Source organism: Thamnophis sirtalis, unplaced genomic scaffold, assembly GCF_051295495.1.
Source record: "Thamnophis sirtalis isolate CommonGarterSnake01/CBP01778 unplaced genomic scaffold, rThaSir2_p1.2 scaffold_2, whole genome shotgun sequence".
Lineage (NCBI taxonomy): Eukaryota > Metazoa > Chordata > Lepidosauria > Squamata > Natricidae > Thamnophis > Thamnophis sirtalis.
Genome location: NW_028261382.1, coordinates 160,941,755 through 160,961,239, shown reverse-complemented (window position 1 = coordinate 160,961,239; position 19,485 = coordinate 160,941,755). Strand labels below are relative to the sequence as shown.

The window sequence follows — 19,485 nt, the reverse complement described above, 5'->3', positions numbered from 1 at the left end:
GTGAAAAACAGTCATAAATCATTTTTTCCAGTGCCCTTGTAACTTTGTGTGTAGGGGGGGGGGGGTAACTAAAAGAACCGTTGTAAAATCGAGGACTACCTGTATTAAGAACGATGCACTGATCCTACTGATTCCCCCCCCCCCTCCCCGCCTCCTTCTGCTAGAAGCACTCTGCCTTTGTGGCTGCAGTGCAAACCCTCAGAATTAAACGGAAAATCGGGAGAGCGAGAAGGGAGCAGCGTGGAAATTTAAGAAAGAAAATCACGTGTGCTCCTTTCCCATTTGGCCTGCTCGCCACGCCCTTTGTCCACAGGGCCAAAAGCAAGCCGGGAAAGCCAGCGCCTCCCAGGCAAAGCGCGTCCGGGAGTTGACGAAAAGTTTGGGCTTAAGATCCCGGCCACGAGGAGGCCGGTGCACTTTCGACCCCGTCGGCTTCCAAAGCTTGCCTCCCGCAGGCCCGTCTCTATGGCAACCGGACGCGGTTGGATTCTGAGGCAGCACAGCTTAGGCTTCCTGCGCTCGTCGGTTGCCGCCGAGGCTCGGCGGGGAATTGGCGCCTCACCGCCACCTCTCTTTATCCTGCCCGCCGGAGATAGTTCCATGGCGGTCACTTCTTCAGCGGGAGACGGGTAACCCCGAATGCGCTTGTTCTGACGGGTGGCGGGGCAAGCCGAGTTGAAGAGGTGGTCTTAACCGCGGAGCAACGTTTAGGCTGCTCGCTGTGGCTCTTGCCTCCCGGTCCCTGTGGAAAGGTCTCCCGTCGCCCACAGTTGTCGCCAATTTGCCTACCTTTCGTGGGCCTCTGTTAAAGAGACTTACACAGTCTCTACCTGTATGGGAGCGGTTGGGTTAGTGGAGGATTGCCGCCTTAATTCTTGGCGTCCCTGTGGAGAACTTCATCTCTCAAGTTTCTGCTTGTGGCTAGTTTTAAACCGCTGGATTGCTATGATCCTGGGTTCCATTCGTGGCTTTCTTCTTTTATTGGTTGTGTAAGGGTATAAACTGCCAGAAACGTAAACTATGGTTGTCCCCAAGATTGGCCTCTAAAATATGTAACTATATAGCCTGAACCCGTTCTGAAGCCTCTGTGGTTGTCTCCTGCACACAAAAGAAGATATATAAATTAAAAACTACTTCTGGAACCAGAAATAAATTCAATATTAACGAATCAGCTAGGTCCAAAATCTTATGGGAATGAAGCTCTTTTAGGTCTTTTTTTCCACCTTGAAATATCAAGAAAATAAGGTCTGAATATACTTTTGGAGAAAAATATATATTTCAAATTTATTTAGTGTGTGTCATAGTGTACATGGGCTTGCAAACATGTATTGGCAATAGCACTTAGACTTATATACTGCTTTACAGCCCTCTCTAAGGTTTACAGGGTGAGTATATTGCCTCCAACAATCTGGGTCCTCATTTACATTTCACCTAGATTAAAAACACAGAAAAATATGAATGTTAAAAAGATCTATATTCCTAAAGACCAAAGTCTAGTCAAATTGACCATTGAAACATGGCATCGTTTAGCTGGAGAAAAAAATCAGATACTGGACCAGTATATGCCCTCAAGTTACAGCCGGTCACAGTGCAATTATGTACAATTTGATGTGGAAGCCCACAGTCACACGGAGGGGAGCATGTGTAGAGTGTATGGAATGTATTCCATAGAATGGGAGCCACTACAGAGAAGCCCTGCCCTCTGGTCCTCTCTCCATGCATCTCCCAAGGAGTGGTGACTTTGAGCAGGCTTTCTCTAGATAAGGGGTGTCAAACTCGCGTTGTCACGGAATCGTCAAATGATGTATCATGACTTTTACCCCTTTGCTAAACCAGGCAGGGGCATGGCTAGCGTGTGGCACATCTGGCCCAAGGGCTGCAAGTGTGACACCCCTGCTCTAGATGAATGCATCAAACAAGCAAATTTGGCTGCGGTGAGGTGTTGATTGCTATATTCTAGTGCTGTACTATTTAGAACTCTAAAAGTAATAATCTTCATTTTGAATTGGGGATACACACTTACTAGCAATTAATGGAAAACCTTTACTGTAAAAGTAACTATGCTAGCAGGGTTGCCCTACTGGAAACTGGTGTGCTGCAATTTTAAAGATTTAATTGTATTTTTTTTTTTAAGAATAAAAAGGACAGAGTAAGTAACCAGGAGATTTATCAGCATTGTAAGGATAAATGTAAAAGTAGGTGGAAATGACCTCCAGAAAAGGGGAAAAGAGGAAGGAGTCCCCTCATTTAATGGCCAGAGATGGAAATTGATTAGGTGATTAAAAATGGAGACAGGAAATTGTATCTTCAGTCTTGGAAGATTCTGTTAGCCTTCCAATAAAATAGAATTATTATTATTATGGTTTGTTGCATAGTGAGTCAAATGTTCCATTTTGGCATTTCTATCTAGTTATTAAGTCCATGAAGCTGAGATAGGCAGATATCCTATCTGTTTGATGGAGTTATTAATATTAAAATTATTTGCCTGTCTCGCCATGGGGCTTCTCTACTCTCTACTTCACATCCATAAAAAACAAATGAAAAGGAAGTTTAAACAAAGCAAAAGTAAAATAATTGAAAAATAAACAAGGAGAAAGAAAAACATAATACATCAACATGATTAGTACAAGAGACAGGTTAGTGAAAGGAGAGAACGGAAATGAGCAGAATTAGCTCATCCAGTTATATTTCCTATCTGGTTTAGAAAATTAAATTCTTGAATAATGTTTAAATGTGTCATTTTAAAATTATAAATCTATTATTACATTTAGATTAATGTACAAGGGTCGACAGATACCAGCACCATTTGAAAAAATAAGTTAAAATGAAAAGTTAGCCATGTAGCAAATAAGAAATTTATCCTGATTTAATAAATTTCTCATATTTGTATTTGTATTTATTTGTCTTGTATGCCGCCCACTCCTGAAGGACTCCGGGCGGCTCACAATAGACAAGGGAAGGGGAAATAACTAGACAAAGACAACACTTTAAAAAATGCAACATTCACAGTTTCCGTGGGGCTGGGTGTTTCACAAGCCCCCCGGCCTGCTGGAGCAGCCAGGACTTGGTGGCTTTGCGGAAGGCCGGGAGGGTAGTGAGGGTCCGGATCTCCACGGGGAGGTCATTCCAGAGGGATGTCTCATGTCTTAAATGTTAAGTTTATGACAAGACAAACCTGAATTTGGTACAATTGGATTCATATGTGGTATTAATCATGGTTGCTTTAGCTATGGTTGAACTGCATACAGGTAGTCCTCAACTTAGGACCACTCGACTGTTGTCAATTGAGTCGGATCAGATTTCTACAATTTTTACAGCAGTCATTAAGTGAATCACTATGGTGGTTAAGCGAATCCAGCTTCCCCAGTGGGCATTTTATTCAGTATTTACTATTCAGTAAAACATTAATTTCAATTTAGTTATATTCAAAATAAATTATATTGTTACCCAGAGTTGCTCAATAGTGAGATGATTGGCATATTAATTTAAGAAATATATTATTGTTTAGCATAATGAGTCTCCAGTTTTATATACTTTGTGTTCCTTAAATGAGCAATGTTCTGTATAAGGGACTGCTACAGTATGTTCTTTTGGTTTTTCCTTTATTCACTTTTAATGGCAATGTAACACATAGAACTAGTAATTATCCACCGTTTATAATTCTGTAGGGAAAGCTTGACTAAGTTATTGGCAAAGGAAGAGAGTTCCTGTTTGGGTCTTTCAAATGTGCAGTGGCCTACCAATATTTTTTCAAAGCATAGTAAGTATTTATACAGTACTTGAGTCAGAATAGTTTTAAGATTAAGTATTTGTTTGTTTTTCTAGTGCTGAGTCAGAATACTCATCAATAATGCAGCTTTCGAAAATGAAAGAGATATGCAGTTGGCAATTTAGGAAGCCAAATAAATCAAAATCTGTAATACATTTTGATAGGTAAGATGCATTTTTACTTTACAGCAGTAACTGAAAAATATTCACTCAGATATGTAAATCTCATTTGTTATATTCTCTCATAAAAGTAAACCAAGATATAATTATCGTAATTTTGATGGTCTGGTTGTGCATACCATTAAACCATATTGATTGAATTTATATGGCACATAACATGGTAAAACAAGACTTATGAACAAGCTATATACAAAGCCAAAACTGAACAAAGCTTCATTTATGACTTGGTGCAATGCATGAACTCTATCATAGAAGAAGGAAAATGTCAAATGCAGCATCAGTATTTTTATTACATCAGTTTTTAAGGCATTGACTCATCAATAACTCTTGATATTTACTATAGAGTATTTGGCTTTAGTTTCGGTGAAAGAATCTTTAATTTATCTTTTTTCAAGGTAGAAGATTCTATTTTTGATGAATTTTGAATAATTGTGGATGATTTAAACTGACAAATTGTCCCATAAACAAAACTGATTCAATCCAAAGGAAGAATGCCAATTGTAATTAATAGGATGTAATATAAATAATAATTGATATAGCTAGTAGAATTGAAATATTCTTTATTTTAGGACCATTATTTGGTAGAAAATGGGAAATTACATTACACTTTTTATATAGCCGTGATGGCAAACCTATGGCACATGTGCCACAGGTGGCACATGGAGCCGTATTTGCCAGCACGGCAGCCCTCAGCTGATTTTTGGCCTTCCGGTGGGCCGGGGGAGGCCGGGAGCTTAGAGAGGGCAAAAAACAGCCCCAATGGGCCAACTAGAAGTTTGTTCCCAAACTTCCCCTTGGCCTGTTGGGCTGTTTTTTGACTTCCCCAGGCTTCAGGAAAGCCTCCAGAGCCTGGGGAGGGTGAAAAAGAAGCCTAATGGGCTTCCAGAGGGCCTCCGGGGGGCCGGGGAGGCCATTTTCACCCTCCCCAGGGTTCAGGAAAGCCTCTGGAGTCTGGAGAGGGTGAAAACTCCCCCCCCCCCCCCGTGTGTGTATGGTCGCACGTACATGCACATATGTAGGTTGGTGGGGCACACACGCAATAACATGTGTGCACAGTTTTCACTCGCCTTTAGAAAAAAGATTAGCCATCACTGTTATATAGCATACAATTATAGTGATTTTTCAGAATAATTTCAAAATGCAGAATATTTTTCTGTTCATGGCTTTAGTAGCATGAGATATTTGATTTCAACTTGAGATATTTGAAGGAAGCATCTTGATGATACTTAGCCAGAAGTAAAGAAGTGTACCTGTTTATATAATATCGTATTATATGAATATTTGCATTATATGTATAGTGAAATTTGGTCAGGTTTCATATACAGTGTTTTCCAAGGTTCCTACCAACTATTTTTCTTTATTACAATCATTGTTAAAATATCATTCAATAATCTATGTACAAAGCCTTTGTGGATATAATCTATGAAAGCTGAAAGAAAGGCCCTTTAAATAGATGATTCAAAATTACATATTGTAATTTATATCGTGAGCATAAGAAGTTTTCTATGCTTTGAAGAACTGTTTTCTTCAGTTTATGTTTGTAGGTGACTTAGTGGGTTTTGAGATTTTTAGTTTGATTTAATGAAGTTGTAATGTGAATCTTCAATTTTATTTGTAAATTACATTCCTTAAAATACATATTGCTGGCTATTATTTTTACTCAAATTACTACATTATTTTCTCATGTTCATTTCTGCAGCATACCGTCAGAAATACTTCTGAAAATATTATCCTACTTAGATGTTGCATCTCTACTGTGTATTGGCTGTGTGAGCAAGCTTTTTTATGATCTATCCAATGACAAGTAAGGTATAGCATGGGCTATGGCTACTACATAATGTATACATAATGTATAATCAGTATACATCAGTATAATGTAAATTATAAAAATCTTTGAAATATGTATAAGGGAAAAAGAAAGGGTTTCACTGTTTCAGTGCAATGAAGAAGAATATATAACTCAAGACATTATCCAATCAAGTTGTCTAATGTTTATATGAACAAAAATTGATTGTGTAATGTCTTAAACTATATATTATTTCGCATTCACTGCAGTGAGGACCATTTTGATTAAACATGATACTGTAAATAAATACAACAACATATGCATATGAGGTTCTGTAGTTATTTTATATATATTAGTAGTCTTTTTGCAAACAGTAACATCCTATTTTCACTAAGGCAAGTTTTTGTAGATTTGAAGTATTTTTTAAAGTATGAAGAGCAACTTGCTATATTGATTTTTTTCTAGAAAAAATGATAGGATAAAAATTGATTAGTTAATATAAAATCTTTTGGAAATTGTATTTAATTTTTCAGCACTTACCAAAAAAACTAAGAAGTTGAAATTATGAAATTGGCTATACTTATAAAAGTGTTGGCTCATTGTTATTATGTTGCCATTGGTTTAATTAAAACATGGATTTGTAAAGTGTCATAGTGGTAAATGTTTAAAAATTACCTGGATTCTTAATGTAGCTCAGTTGGCTCATTATTGTAACCTTGTTGCTAGCCATAGGACAGCTTATTAGTATACTAGATAGGAAGAGTCACCTCTGCTATCAATCAGTTTGTGAAATTCCATAAAGTTGGAATTAGCTCTTATATGTAGGTGTAAACCAGTTCCAGCATATCACTGGATTTGTCCCACCCACAGCCTTAAATGAGATCTTCCCTACATTAAATTTAAATATATGATTGAATCCTGTTAGTAATTTATCACTGGAATGTATATCTGAATATTAACTTATTTTTAAGTTTTGTTATGTAATGATTTTGGTAACTGTCATGGTATTTATGTTTGTATGTGTGTTTTCAATAGTGTTATCTGGTTCAAAATATATTCTAAGTCTTTTCTACCTAAAAGAAAAGTATGGAGAACTAAATTTGACCAGGAAAAAGACTGCACATCTCTGAGCTTTCCGGAATTGCAAGATGCCAAGTCAAGATGCTGGAAAAGAGAGTACTTTATGAAAAAAATAGCTGCTCAAAGATCCAGTGTAATTCAGCTTCTTAAGCCAATTAACACTTACACTGGTCTTCCACTTAAAACCAAAGAAGCTATCAAGTAAGAAGTGTTAATCAAATAAGATTTTAATAAAAGGTTACATTTAAAAGCTTTATATTTTATTTATAAATTTCTGTTAATTAGGGGAACGTGGAAGATATTTATTTCTGATTAATATTTAGTTGTAAGATCGGAAGTACAAATTCCTACAGTTGAATAATATAGATGGTTAGATATATGTAAATCTTGTTGAAGAGAGCCTATCTTGGTGGGGAAATAATGTATATATATTAAACATAGTGGTAATTGTTAAACATTTGGATAAGCTATTTCTTTATTAAAGGGATGGTATAAAGCCTTCAACGCTTCTTTTTCCTTTCCAATCACAGAATCTCTGCTCTGAGATGGGTAATCTTATTAAAGGATCAAAATGGAAAGGAACATGAAATGGATCAGGCTGACATTTCTTTTAATGAAACGTCTGTTACTGTATATTGGTATAATAAAAAATGGCCTCCCTTAGATACCTTGTCAACTTTGCAGTTATTTGGAGTGACCCCAGTACTTTTGGGTGAGGATAAAGTACATAATAATAATGGGTAAGTTAATTTAAAAGTTGTTCTTTAAGTTATATCTTTGTCCATATAATTTTAATTTATTAGTGTAATATGCTGTAGATGCATTTTAACTTATATGAACAGCACAATAGTGAAAGTAGTGATCAGATTGGAAATCAACGGAATGCTATTTAAGACTGTTTAACATCATGATTGCTATTTTTGGCTAGGGCAGAAAAAGGGGAAGCAAAAAGATGTGCATATGCAGCATCATATGACAGAAATATGATTCCTTCTATATCCAAGGAAGTATTATTAATGATCAATTTCTGTAGGTTGGGGGATCCTTTGTGCACTCTGAATTTGGTTGTTTTTTTGAAGACTTTTCATTACCTGTAATATCATCAGAAATAGAAGGTCTTCTAGCCCTAATGAAGTTACCTAGTTAGATAATGAAACATCTGCAAGAAAACCACTAAGCTCAGTGAGCACGAAAGACTCCATTGTTGAAACCTGAGCTACAAATGTTCTGTTCTATTGATTTGGTGTGTTTCTTGTCTTACTATTGGGACAGTGTACTATTGAGATACATCTATTTATAAAGATGTGAGAGACTGCTCACCTTAAATTACAAGAAAGTTAATTTCCGTTCCATAATAGCCCCTTAATAAAAAGCTCTTGGGAGAATTGGAGAATGGTTGGATTAACAGTGATTAGAATAGTTTATCCTCAGCTTCAGAAATTTTCAGGCCAATTATGGAGCAGTTACTCTCTCTCAGCCCAACATTATAACCTAAGATGGTTGTGTTAGAAAATGGAAAGAGAGAGAATGTTATGTATGTCACCTTGAATGGTATGAGGGTGGGATGTAAAGAAATAAATATATAGTCCTGTCTTATAAACTAATTGAAAATCAGTGGATTTGCAACTCCTTTTAGTTTACGTTATTGCTAGTAATTGCACATTAAAAAGTTGAAATATTGTTGAACTTCAATTACTAACTGGGCGTTTTGTGTTTAACTAACTTAATATCCTTAAAGCCCATGGCAACGTTCTTTAGTTTCTGAATACAAGGTGGCTAACATGACTGAAAATGCAAAAATGATTGGTTGTGATGCACTTGTTGAACTCTACCATTTTGACCAAGGGTTCATGCTGGGTCTTTGGAAGGTAAGATTGTTTTTTCAATGAATAACTTTTTTGGGGGAAGTATTTGTTTTTACTGCTTATGCATAGCAATTAAAATTGGTATGTTAATGTAGCAAATGTTGTATGACAGAACTGTTTGTGCTAATATTTGCTGACTTGTTCTATTTTTTAAAATTACCATAAGACTAATTATTTAGTTTTGCTGATTAGCAGTGATTTAGGTCTTGCTTTATTCCTTGGAAGAGTTTATATACATTTGTAGACTTTGTTTAGGTAGTAAGGGAGCCATGCTGTGTACCTCTCCTCCAATGAAGCTAAAGGGGTAAGGATCTGGACATTCACCTTCTCTGTGGTTTGCCACAAATAGAAATACAATTTCTGTTAACATTTAGAAGAAAAGTAAAATCAATCCTCATTTGATGGGTCTTTGGACGTAATTTTTAGGGATGCTATTGCCATACATTTATTGAGTTCATGTTTTTGATGCTTTACATGAGTCAGTTAATTGATATGGTGTAGAAATGATGTAAAATAAATATTGTGGATTGATCAGAATAGTAATAGCAATAGCACTTGGACTTATATACCGCTTCACCGTGCCCTCTCTAAGCGGTTTACAAAGTCAGCATATTGCCCCTAACAATCTGGGTCCTCATTTTATCCACCTTGGAAGGATAGAAAGCTGAGTCAACCTTGAGCCTGGTGAGATTTGAACTGCCTGAGATTCCTGAGAAACTCTAATTTACATCCAAGTAGATAGTTATTTCTTGATTAAATATTCCTGCTTCTATGTTTCTTTTATTTTTCAGCCTTTATTTTTCAGCCTCTTATGAATAGGGATGAAATTCTATATATCAGAATGAATGCAAAACAAACTTCTGTTTTGTGTGATACTTTTTCAGCTAAAAAGATCTATTCATTTGTGATCCAAGGCCAATAATACATCATGTCGTAGATAAAATACTAGATGATTTGTATCAGGTCTGGCTTGTGTTAAAAATTTAGAAAACTTATTGAAAATGTGATAACCTAGGAAAAAACAACAGACTGCTCAGTTGAACAATTAACATTTAATAATTGATGTTATGAATTTGTTGTATTGAAGGCATTATAGCTGTACACATGAAACCAGTTCAATTTCTGTATCAGAATATATAAAAGTCACTTTTTATGGAGATACTGATCTACCAGCTGTTGGCTTTATAAGTAATTTACTAATTCTGGCCAAGTTAAGATTCTTCTATATGAAATATGTGAGGAATGTAGCAAAGGAAAGTGATAACTGAATTGTAATGGGAGTAGAAATTTGCTGAAATAGAATATTCAATTATCTAAGAAATTGATAATAAACTGATAAATTTAACATTATATTAGCATTTGGACACTTCTATATTTTGGTCCTGGGAGATACACTGCAATACAGTGACAATCTTAAATTATTATTTATATTGAAAATTGATAAAGTTGCTCACCCCTCTTGTGTTGCTTTGGAATTATAGAATAATGAATACAACTTCATATTTTTAGTATGATTTAGATTAAAGAAGAAGTAGGAAATTACCGCAAAAATTAGTATTTATCATTTTGATTTTTCTTTATAGATAGTAATTAATCATTTTAAAGTGGTTTCTGTTTCTCTTTCATAGGATTTTTCTTTTTGTACAAAAATTTTAGATTCAGGCAAAACCAACATTTTGAGATGAAGCACACCAATTTTAGAAAAGATTTTCATTACTTCAAAATCATATATGTAGGCATCCACAGAGCTCTGACTCTTATTTGTTACTTTTTAGCTTTGATTTGCTATAATTTATATTTCTGATGGCTCCACCAAAAATAAAACTTTGACATTTTATTTAAAATACCACAGCCAGGTGGGGTAAAATTTGATTTAGTGATGAAAAGATCTGGTTCAAATCATTGTGAACTTTGAGATAGTGATACAATCAAATCATATTAGTCCCTCTCAAAATTTTGGATTTCTAGTTATATCAGGGTAAGGAATATCCTTAGTTAAGTAAATTCTCCATGTCATTATCTTGTTGTCCAATCTCTTGTCTTAAATAGTCTCTGAGCTGTATGAGCTAACTTTAATTTATGGAAAAGTTTAGTCCATTCATTGCTACCACAACCATGATATTTGGCCCTACTGCATTCAGGAAGAGGAATTATCATCTCTGACTAAAATGTGGAATAGGTAATTCCTGGAAAAGGAGCTTTTGCAGTTCCAAACAACACTTTAAATAATTTATACAGGTGAGTAGCTCAAAAATCCCTGTACCTGTTTCAGCTGATGAAACAGTTGCCGTAAACTCTATATTGCTAAAAAATTCATTGAATCCTTTTGAAAACTATGAGCAACAGAGCCTGACTTTTTCGAATCTCATTACACTCCAGGTTCAAGTGGAATCTGATTATATATGGAATAACTTGGACTAAACTGGCTTATTTTGGGAACTTTGCTTCTGATCATTAAAATGATGATGTAGTCTCTGCAAACTGTTATTTTAATACTGTAGTTGTATAATTTAAAAAAAACATCAGAAATAGATTGTGATCACACTAGAACTAAAATACCTTTATGTTGTCTTAAAAGGATTTTACTTATCAAAGACCTTAAAGAAAGGTAAATACTTTAATCTTGAAAGGTATGCTATTTGTAATTATTTTGTAGAAAGGTGAGATTGCTTTTGTTATGGCAAGTCTTCATTACCACCAGCTCATTGAAAGAAGCACTTTTGGTTCTGCTACAATGTAAGTACTTATTTTAGTTGTTTTAACAGAGATGCTCATATCTGAGATCCTTCTCAAAACTGAAAAGAAAGATGTGTTCTAAGAAAAATAATATTTGTTTTAGTAATATCACTTTTCCAAGTGTTTGGAAGAGCATCATACTAGTTCTCTTCTTGGATATTGTTGGCTGGAGAAAATTAGAGCAGCAGATTTGTACCTTTGTGGAGAGGAATATTATGGGAGTAAAAAGTGTATCCAGATGTAAAACAAAGGCTTAAAGTATTTTTGTGGTAATATAAAAAAGCTAGGTTAAGATCCCACTTGGTTTTCTCAGATTGTGTTAATCTGGAGTAGCTATGCTACTCTTTGAATGAACAATTGTTTTCTTGTATTCTTTTCTGGTGTATATCTATATACGTATATTGTGGGACAACAAATAACATTGTTCAGCTGATGCTAATGTAACTCGTGAAGTCATCCTAAGTTGTGAGAAGCAAAATTAGATATGACTTCATAATCATCATCATCATCATCATCATCATCATTGGCATAATAAGACAGTTTCTAATCAATGATGATCAACTGGAAACAGTTAATATCAATGAAGCAATCTTTCAGAGTCTTACTATCAGTGCTACTGTTTGTCATTGCACTGATTCTTCTGTCACCAATACTCAATAAGTCAGACCATAGATATCAAGCATCAAAAACATGTCAGGCTGTCCCACCCCCTTTACATGGATGATTTGAAGCTTTATGAAAAAAACATCATCAGAAATATAAATAGCAATAGAGTGTGTAAAAACTAAAGGAATCAATAAGCCTAGAAATAACATGAAGAGTCTGGATGAAGACAATCACTAAAAATACCTGGGTATTCTTTAAACTGACTTCAAGAACATTGAAATTAAGAGGAAGATTAGAAGTGAATACACCATGAAAGTGAATATCTTAAAAGTTCAAACTCAATAGAGTAAATACCAATGAGGCAATTAGCATCTGGGCAATTCCAGTCATTAGATACACAGCTAGAAATAGTGACTGGGTTCAAGCAGAACTAAAAGCCTTGGATAGGAAGATAAGAAAAACAATGACTATGACTCATGCTCTTCATCCACACAGCAATGTTGACAGGCTCTACTTACCAAGGGAAATAGAAATGTTCCAAATATAGCAGATAGTTGAAGAAGAAAAAAAGGGTATTGAAAGAATATCTGAAGGACAGTGAAGAAGATGCTAATACAACAGGAAGGCTTACTGAGTACTGGAGAGATGACATTGGCTTACATGAAAGACTAAATGAAGAACAGAACAGACATGGCAAGATAAAATATTTCATGGTGATTACATAAAAATCTACCAGGAAAAGCAAATAACTAGATCACTGGTGTCAAACTCATGGCATCCCATTGCCATCATGTGATCTTTTGTGATTTTTTTCCCCATTTGCGGAGTGGGCATGGCCTGCATGTGACACATCTGCCCCGCGGGCTGTCAGTTTGACACCCCTGAACTAGATGATCTGACTGCGTAAGAGCAGGAAAGTTGAAGAAAGACAGAAGGTTTAATTCTCGCTGCACAAGATCAATCATTGAGAACAAATACATACAAAGAATTGGGAAGACAGGAACAGGTAGCAAATCCTGCTTCTGCAAAGAAGCTGAAGAAATAGTGGATCACCTGGTTAGCTGCTACAAGAAGATGACATAGACTGAATTATAAACAACAGCATGACAAATTAGCAACAAGGATAGGAATATCTGCAAGAAATACCATTTGCCTGTGAGAAAGATCTGGTGGAATCATAAAACAGACAAAGTAATAGAAAATGAAGAAACTAAAGTGATCTGGGACTTTAAGACTCAAATAAACAAACACCTGCCACCTAAGTTTTAACAATTGTCAATAAGAAACACAAAAGTCTATTTTATAAAGAGTTTATATAAGCTGTTTACACAACCATATCATAAGATAAGATTGTATAAACAGTAAGACATTTACAATTTTAGTTAAACGTATTTTAAATCCCCCAAAGAGATTCATTTTTATATATTAAATTAATAGTTTAATTGCTAAAGAGTACTCAGATGATAACCCAATATAAATTAAAATATTTGAGAGCTGAAACTAGATCTGAGAAATGGGACTGAAAACTCTTCTCCCCATGTGAAGCTCATGATTTAACATTTTATGTAGTCATTATAAGCCCTATACATGCAATCTTCTCCATTTTTTTCCAGGAGACATTATGGAGCCCCTATTAAGGCTATTCCAGATGATATTGATCCTGAGTATGGCCTGCATGGCTATCAGCTGCATATTGACTTACAGAGTAGAGGAAATAATTATATATGTAGTACATTTCGCAGTTTGTTTTGTAAAAAAGGTACTGCTTGAACGGCAGACTTGCTAATGTTTCTTTGGGGGGGGAGTGCTTTTAAACTACTTTTCAGAGAAATAAGCATGCAATCTCAATAAGTCTCATTACAGCAAAGATACAGTATTTTTTTATAAATAATTTTCTTTGTTAGATTTTTCTACTTCAGTATAGAACAGAGTTAAATACAGTGAACCAATAAAGGAAAGTGTGTTTGTTTATTTAATTGTAGTCTTCAGTCTAAATGTTTACCTGGCTTACAGAATATTTTTTTCCTGAGATAAAGCTTACAAACTAGAAAGACATGGCATGTAAGAAAATGAGGAAGAAGAAAATACAAAATCTTTAACAAAACTTAGCACTAATTTTGAAGAATTTTATGATTTCTATTACAGCCAGCTATGATAGTACAAGGCCAAATCTTTATTTATGAAAACATTTTTTGAATAATGATTATTACCATTCAGTTTAACTTCTAAAAGTCTTCAGTGTAATTGCCCGCCAAAGACACTTAAAGCTTTGAGTAGGTACAGTAGAGGAGCACAAAAAAGAATATGTATTCACATTGAAGTTGATTAATGACATTTCTTTTATATATATTTAAAAATTAAGATAAAAGCTGACACAAACAAATATAAATAAGAATAAAAAGAAAAATCAAAGAAAGCTAAAAGTGCAAGAAAGGGAAAAAGTAAACATACGTAGAAAAAGTAAAATATACAAAAAAGTGGCTTCTGTTCTTGTTTACTGTAGTTTTAAGTAAAATGATAAATTGACCTCTTATTCTGAGGTTACAGCATGATTTTATTCGTTCTATAATTTGTATAATAAAACCATAAATTCACTTTTGTCTTGTTTTATGCCAAAAATCCTTAAGGGTTTTCCAGTCAGCAATAAATGTAGATAGTATATTTTCTTTAATCAAAGAAGTCAAGCTGACCTTTTCATCAAATCCCATCTTCACCAACCATTCCTCTATTGTGGGTAATTTTGAATATTTCTGTCGTTCTGCATACAACAATTTCACTGCAGTTCTCATGTACAAAAACAAAATGCTATGATTTTTTCCCTATTGTTTGTTCATCAATTCTGAAATACAGACTCTTGATCTCAATTGTATATTAATCTTTAAAATCCTCCAAATCAGTGTATGTATTTGAATCCAAAATTTTCTAGCTTTTATAAATCTACCAAACATGATAAAATACCCTTCCTTGTTCATTTTTCCAAGAAAAAAAATGAAATGCCTTCATATATTCTAGACAATTTCTTTGGTTATATATACCAATGATGCATCATTTTATAAAAATTATCTTTAAGATTTTAACAGTGCAAATTTCAGTTCTTTCAGCCACACATTTGTCACTTTTCAACCTGTATATTATAACCAAATCTTTGTCATACATTTTTTCACTTCTTGTTCTGTTTAAAGTTTCAGTAAGTTTATACATTTTAACAATTATATGCTCTTCATTTCTACACAATTCTATTTCAAAATTAAGCTAATGTTCAAAACCATAAACTCCTCTCCACCTGAAATCTTTCTAATAACTGTAAATAACAAAACCATTAGCAATTATATTCTGCTTCAGTTCTTGATTTTTTAATGTATTTCTCAACAAAATTCTAGCATCTCATGATAGGGTACACATTTATATTTGTCTATTATTTCTCATCCGTATGATGCTTCCTCTGCTGAAAATCAAACAAAAGATATTTTTGGCCACAATCTGGGTTTGATTAATGGTATTTCTTGTACAATTTGTTCTCCAAAAACATTTGCTTACTGATCTATAGATGTCACGAAAGGCAAGTAGTACAAAGGGCTAACAAATAATTTAGAATATTACAATTAAAATGAAATGGCATTAAAAAAAAAGTTTGGTAGCCCAAGAACGTTAAGTCATATAACAGAATATGGTAGTACCTTAAAGTGCTAGTCATTAAATCAAAAAAATTAAAGTAACAAAACTGTTATTGCCTTTGATAGTATTGTAATCTCTGTTTATTCCATTTTCCAATGGACCATGACTGTAACCTAGGAAATATTCCTCATTCATTTATAGGTAGCATAAATCTTACTGAGCAAAGACAAAAAGAATTGACATATTCTTTCAACATATCATTATTAGCCATGACATGATATAATTATGTTTTAATTTATTTTCAGAATATATTAGAAATGGATATCTCAGGCTTACAGTAATCAGTTACAAAAAGGAAGCTCAACATCTTCCTCTTGATGGAAACATTGGATTGTTTTGGAGGACAGATGCATTTGAAGGCATTATCAAGGTAATTTGCAATTACTGAATTGTGGAAATAGTTGATTCTGCTTATAAAACAAGTTTTAATGTGGCTAGTGTACTGTATAAAACAGTACTTTTACTGTAAATAAATGCATCATACACTATATAAAAGTTATAGTTCTACAAAATTACCCTAAAAAAACAACAATCCACAATATACAGTTATTTTGAATACAATTTTTCTGATACAGAATAGATTTGAAATGCAAACAAATTTGATGGATTATAAGAATCCATTATAAGAATGATAATAGTTACTTTAAAAAAATGTTACTTCCTACTAATCTAGAATATAAGACTCACATTTTCACTGTCCTGTATAATCAACAATTATAATTATAAAAATATATATATCTGTCTTATTCCCTGATAATTTTGTTGCAAAGATTTTTTAAAGCTAGCATGATATTTTTTTGATTATTTTCTACAACTGCTAAAGGTGTATTTTATGGAAAGGATTTTACATTCTTCATTGGAATGGAAATGACAGACAATAATACTGATTTTCTTTCTTTCTTTCTGCTGTATTACAGAATTGTTTCATTATGGATCTGACTCTTCTGGATGATTCACAAAAAACATTTTGGTGCATTAGTGTTCCAGTGGACATGAAATTATCAGTCAAAAAATATACTCTCTATCAGTTTCTGGGACCTTGTTATTGTATGAATTATAAGGATTCAACTGGAAAAGTGTACATGGAATTAATATGGATGGAAGAAACAAATGAGTACCTTATAGTCAATCTAGTCATTTATTTGAGCACCCAGAAAGTTAATAGTTGTTTTGGCACAAATTACTGATTTTTTTTTTTAGCACTACTGATTTTCTTAAGAATAATTCTTTTTTAAATTATTTTTCTCCCTAAAATATGTGTTAGAAATGCCCATTGTAAAAAAATTGGTTTTCTTCATTGTGTTTGACTAAAAAGAAAAGCTTTTATTTTGGGGATAGTCTTATAGTTTGATTATTTATAGTTGTAAAATAAATGGTGTTCTCTCTTTGAGTTATTGTTTGAAAAAATTTCACATTGCATTAAAAACATTACACACGTGTTAGGGAAATTTTCTAGATTTTGAAGCCATATAAGGGAAATTAATATGACTGTGTTTAAACAAACCAAGTATTCTGGTATGTATGCCTGTATATACTGATTTATTCATTTAGAGTTTAAAATTAATTGCTGGATAAAATAGCTAATACCAATTGTTCTATTTGTCCTTATAGCACACAATTTAAGAAATGGTTCCCTATGAAAATTTTATTTGGAAAATAATACCTATAGAAGGTTATGAAGCAAAATATAATAAACTTTGAATGTTATATTATGTATAGAGGGAGTATGTTTATATATAAATCTCTCTTCTATGACATTTATTTGTTAGATTTATAGCTTTTGTTTTGTATTGGAGTTCAGCTCTTTGTGTATTGTGTGATAATAGGTTTGATGGAAGCAGACGTTGAAACCATAGGGAATCTCATTCTGTGTTATATTCCACATAAAGAAGGGAGATATGCTGTATAACAGTGTGGAGAAGGAAAAGCTGGCTTCCAATAAGCAAAGTGGGAGAATGCACTTAATGACTGAAAGATTCAATTAACAATTAACAACCATGGCGAAAAAGGTTTTAAAATCATGTGGGACTCATTTAACAACTATCATGCTTAGCAATGGAAATTCTGGTCCCAGTTGTCATAAAGTCAGGGACTACATGTATTGTATAAAAGTCAATTTGTTCCTTATTTCTCCGTTTACCAAGTTTCTATGTTATCTTCTATCTTCCCCCCATTCCATTATGTTAACTTACAGACTTAAAAAAAAACTAAACTAAAAAGATAACTTCAACACCAAAAAGATACAGCACACACCATTTCCTTTTCCTGTTTGTCTTTATCATGACAACCTTATGAAGTAGGTTGTGCTGAGAGAGAAAGTAGTTCAAAATCATTAGGAGGTTTTTGTGGCTGAAGCTAAACAAGGTCCTGGGTCTTTGTATGGTTAGTTCAACCCTTTAAACTTTGATTTATGAAAATAGAAATGTTCAAAGCTACTGCTTCTGGGAATCCCAACAGAGCAGTTGTTTTCACTGTAATTCCCTGTCGAAAGAGAAAGGATGATCTTGCTTTGGGCGGAGAAGTATACCTTAGGCTTTAATTGTTAATTAAGAAACAGACTTTAAAAAGATGAATCATATTGCATATAAGTTAGTGAAAAATCAGTAGGAGTGGTTGAATTCTAATCTTACAACATGAGGGGTGCTCTCTGAGCTTGGTTGTTTTCTTGGAGAGGTTTCATTCATCAATCTAGGTAATATCATCAGTGCTAATAGGGAGTGGGGTTTGCTCTCAATTTATATTCTATTTTACAACAAGTGTTGAATTAGGCTGACTTAGTTCATCTGTAGTGCAAGACAAATTGTAAATTGCAAAATTGCTTTTAAACACTAGATACTGAAGCTCTGCAGAGCAGGAAGATAAACTTTCTGCATTTGTGGAGACCACCTCACGTACTGATTGATCTGGAGCACTGTAAAATTTCACATTCAACCTTATCAGAGAAACCCAATCTTAATTATTCACAGTTCCAACACAGGCTTCATTTTCCCAGTTATACAAGTCATTCCTATGAACAAATCTGGTTAGTTGATAAGCCAGTTTACCTCTCGCTGTAAAGTTCCTCATCTTGATTTTTGCTGCTTAGACCAAATAGAAGCAAAACCTATAATCCAAATTGCAGCTTTTGAAAAAAGCACCTGGCCACTACACTTCAGTACCATGCCACTATCATTCTTTTATATGTGAAAATTTATATTTATTCATGGGTAGGCAGCTTTCTCATGCATTCCAGCAACTCAGATTTCTGGGAAATTGGCCAAATGCATATACTATAGTTGGAAATACAGAGAAGAGTACCATAAATTTGTTTTCCTTTCTGCATGAAGAAAGTAGAGGATTTCTTGTATTCCATGAACTATTGAAATTCTGTGGAAGGACACTGATTATTTTTGCACTTACCTGTTGAAGCATGCTGTTCTTTTCCTATTATTAATGTGCCAAGGCTGGCAGAAGTAAATAAAATCACATTACCAACTTGTCCTGTTTTCGTGCTTTGTGAGACACATTACCTCATAGCACTTCAAATATTAAGATGAATCACAGTTTCCCAAGTGACCCAAGATAATGAAGAAGCTCTATCTGACAATATAGGTCCATATCAGCTGGCCTATAATTCAGCTGAATAAGTATTTGCAATTAAGTGAATATGATCAGCACAAGTAGCTCTTAATGACTTCCCTATTTACTGAACATTCAAAGTTATGATGGCTCTGAAAATTGTAATTTTATGAGGTGTTTTGGAACTGGTGGGCCTGTGTGTTCATCATAGTGTCCCTGGTCATGTGATTA

The 19,485-nt window shown here is 34.0% G+C and overlaps 1 protein-coding gene across 1 annotated transcript; it reads left to right on the top strand.

Annotated features, from left to right (window-relative positions):
• Positions 1-334: 334 nt before the first annotated feature.
• FBXO15 (F-box protein 15) lies at positions 335-19,171 on the top strand. Its single transcript, XM_087707322.1, has 10 exons — positions 335-629; positions 3,826-3,933; positions 5,648-5,752; positions 6,770-7,015; positions 7,345-7,554; positions 8,553-8,682; positions 11,336-11,415; positions 13,635-13,780; positions 15,942-16,066; positions 16,614-19,171. Exons 1-10 carry the CDS (start codon positions 466-468, stop codon positions 16,881-16,883), a joined length of 1,584 nt encoding a protein of 527 aa, XP_087563448.1. The 5' UTR covers positions 335-465; the 3' UTR covers positions 16,884-19,171.
• The last annotated feature ends 314 nt before the right edge of the window (positions 19,172-19,485 follow it).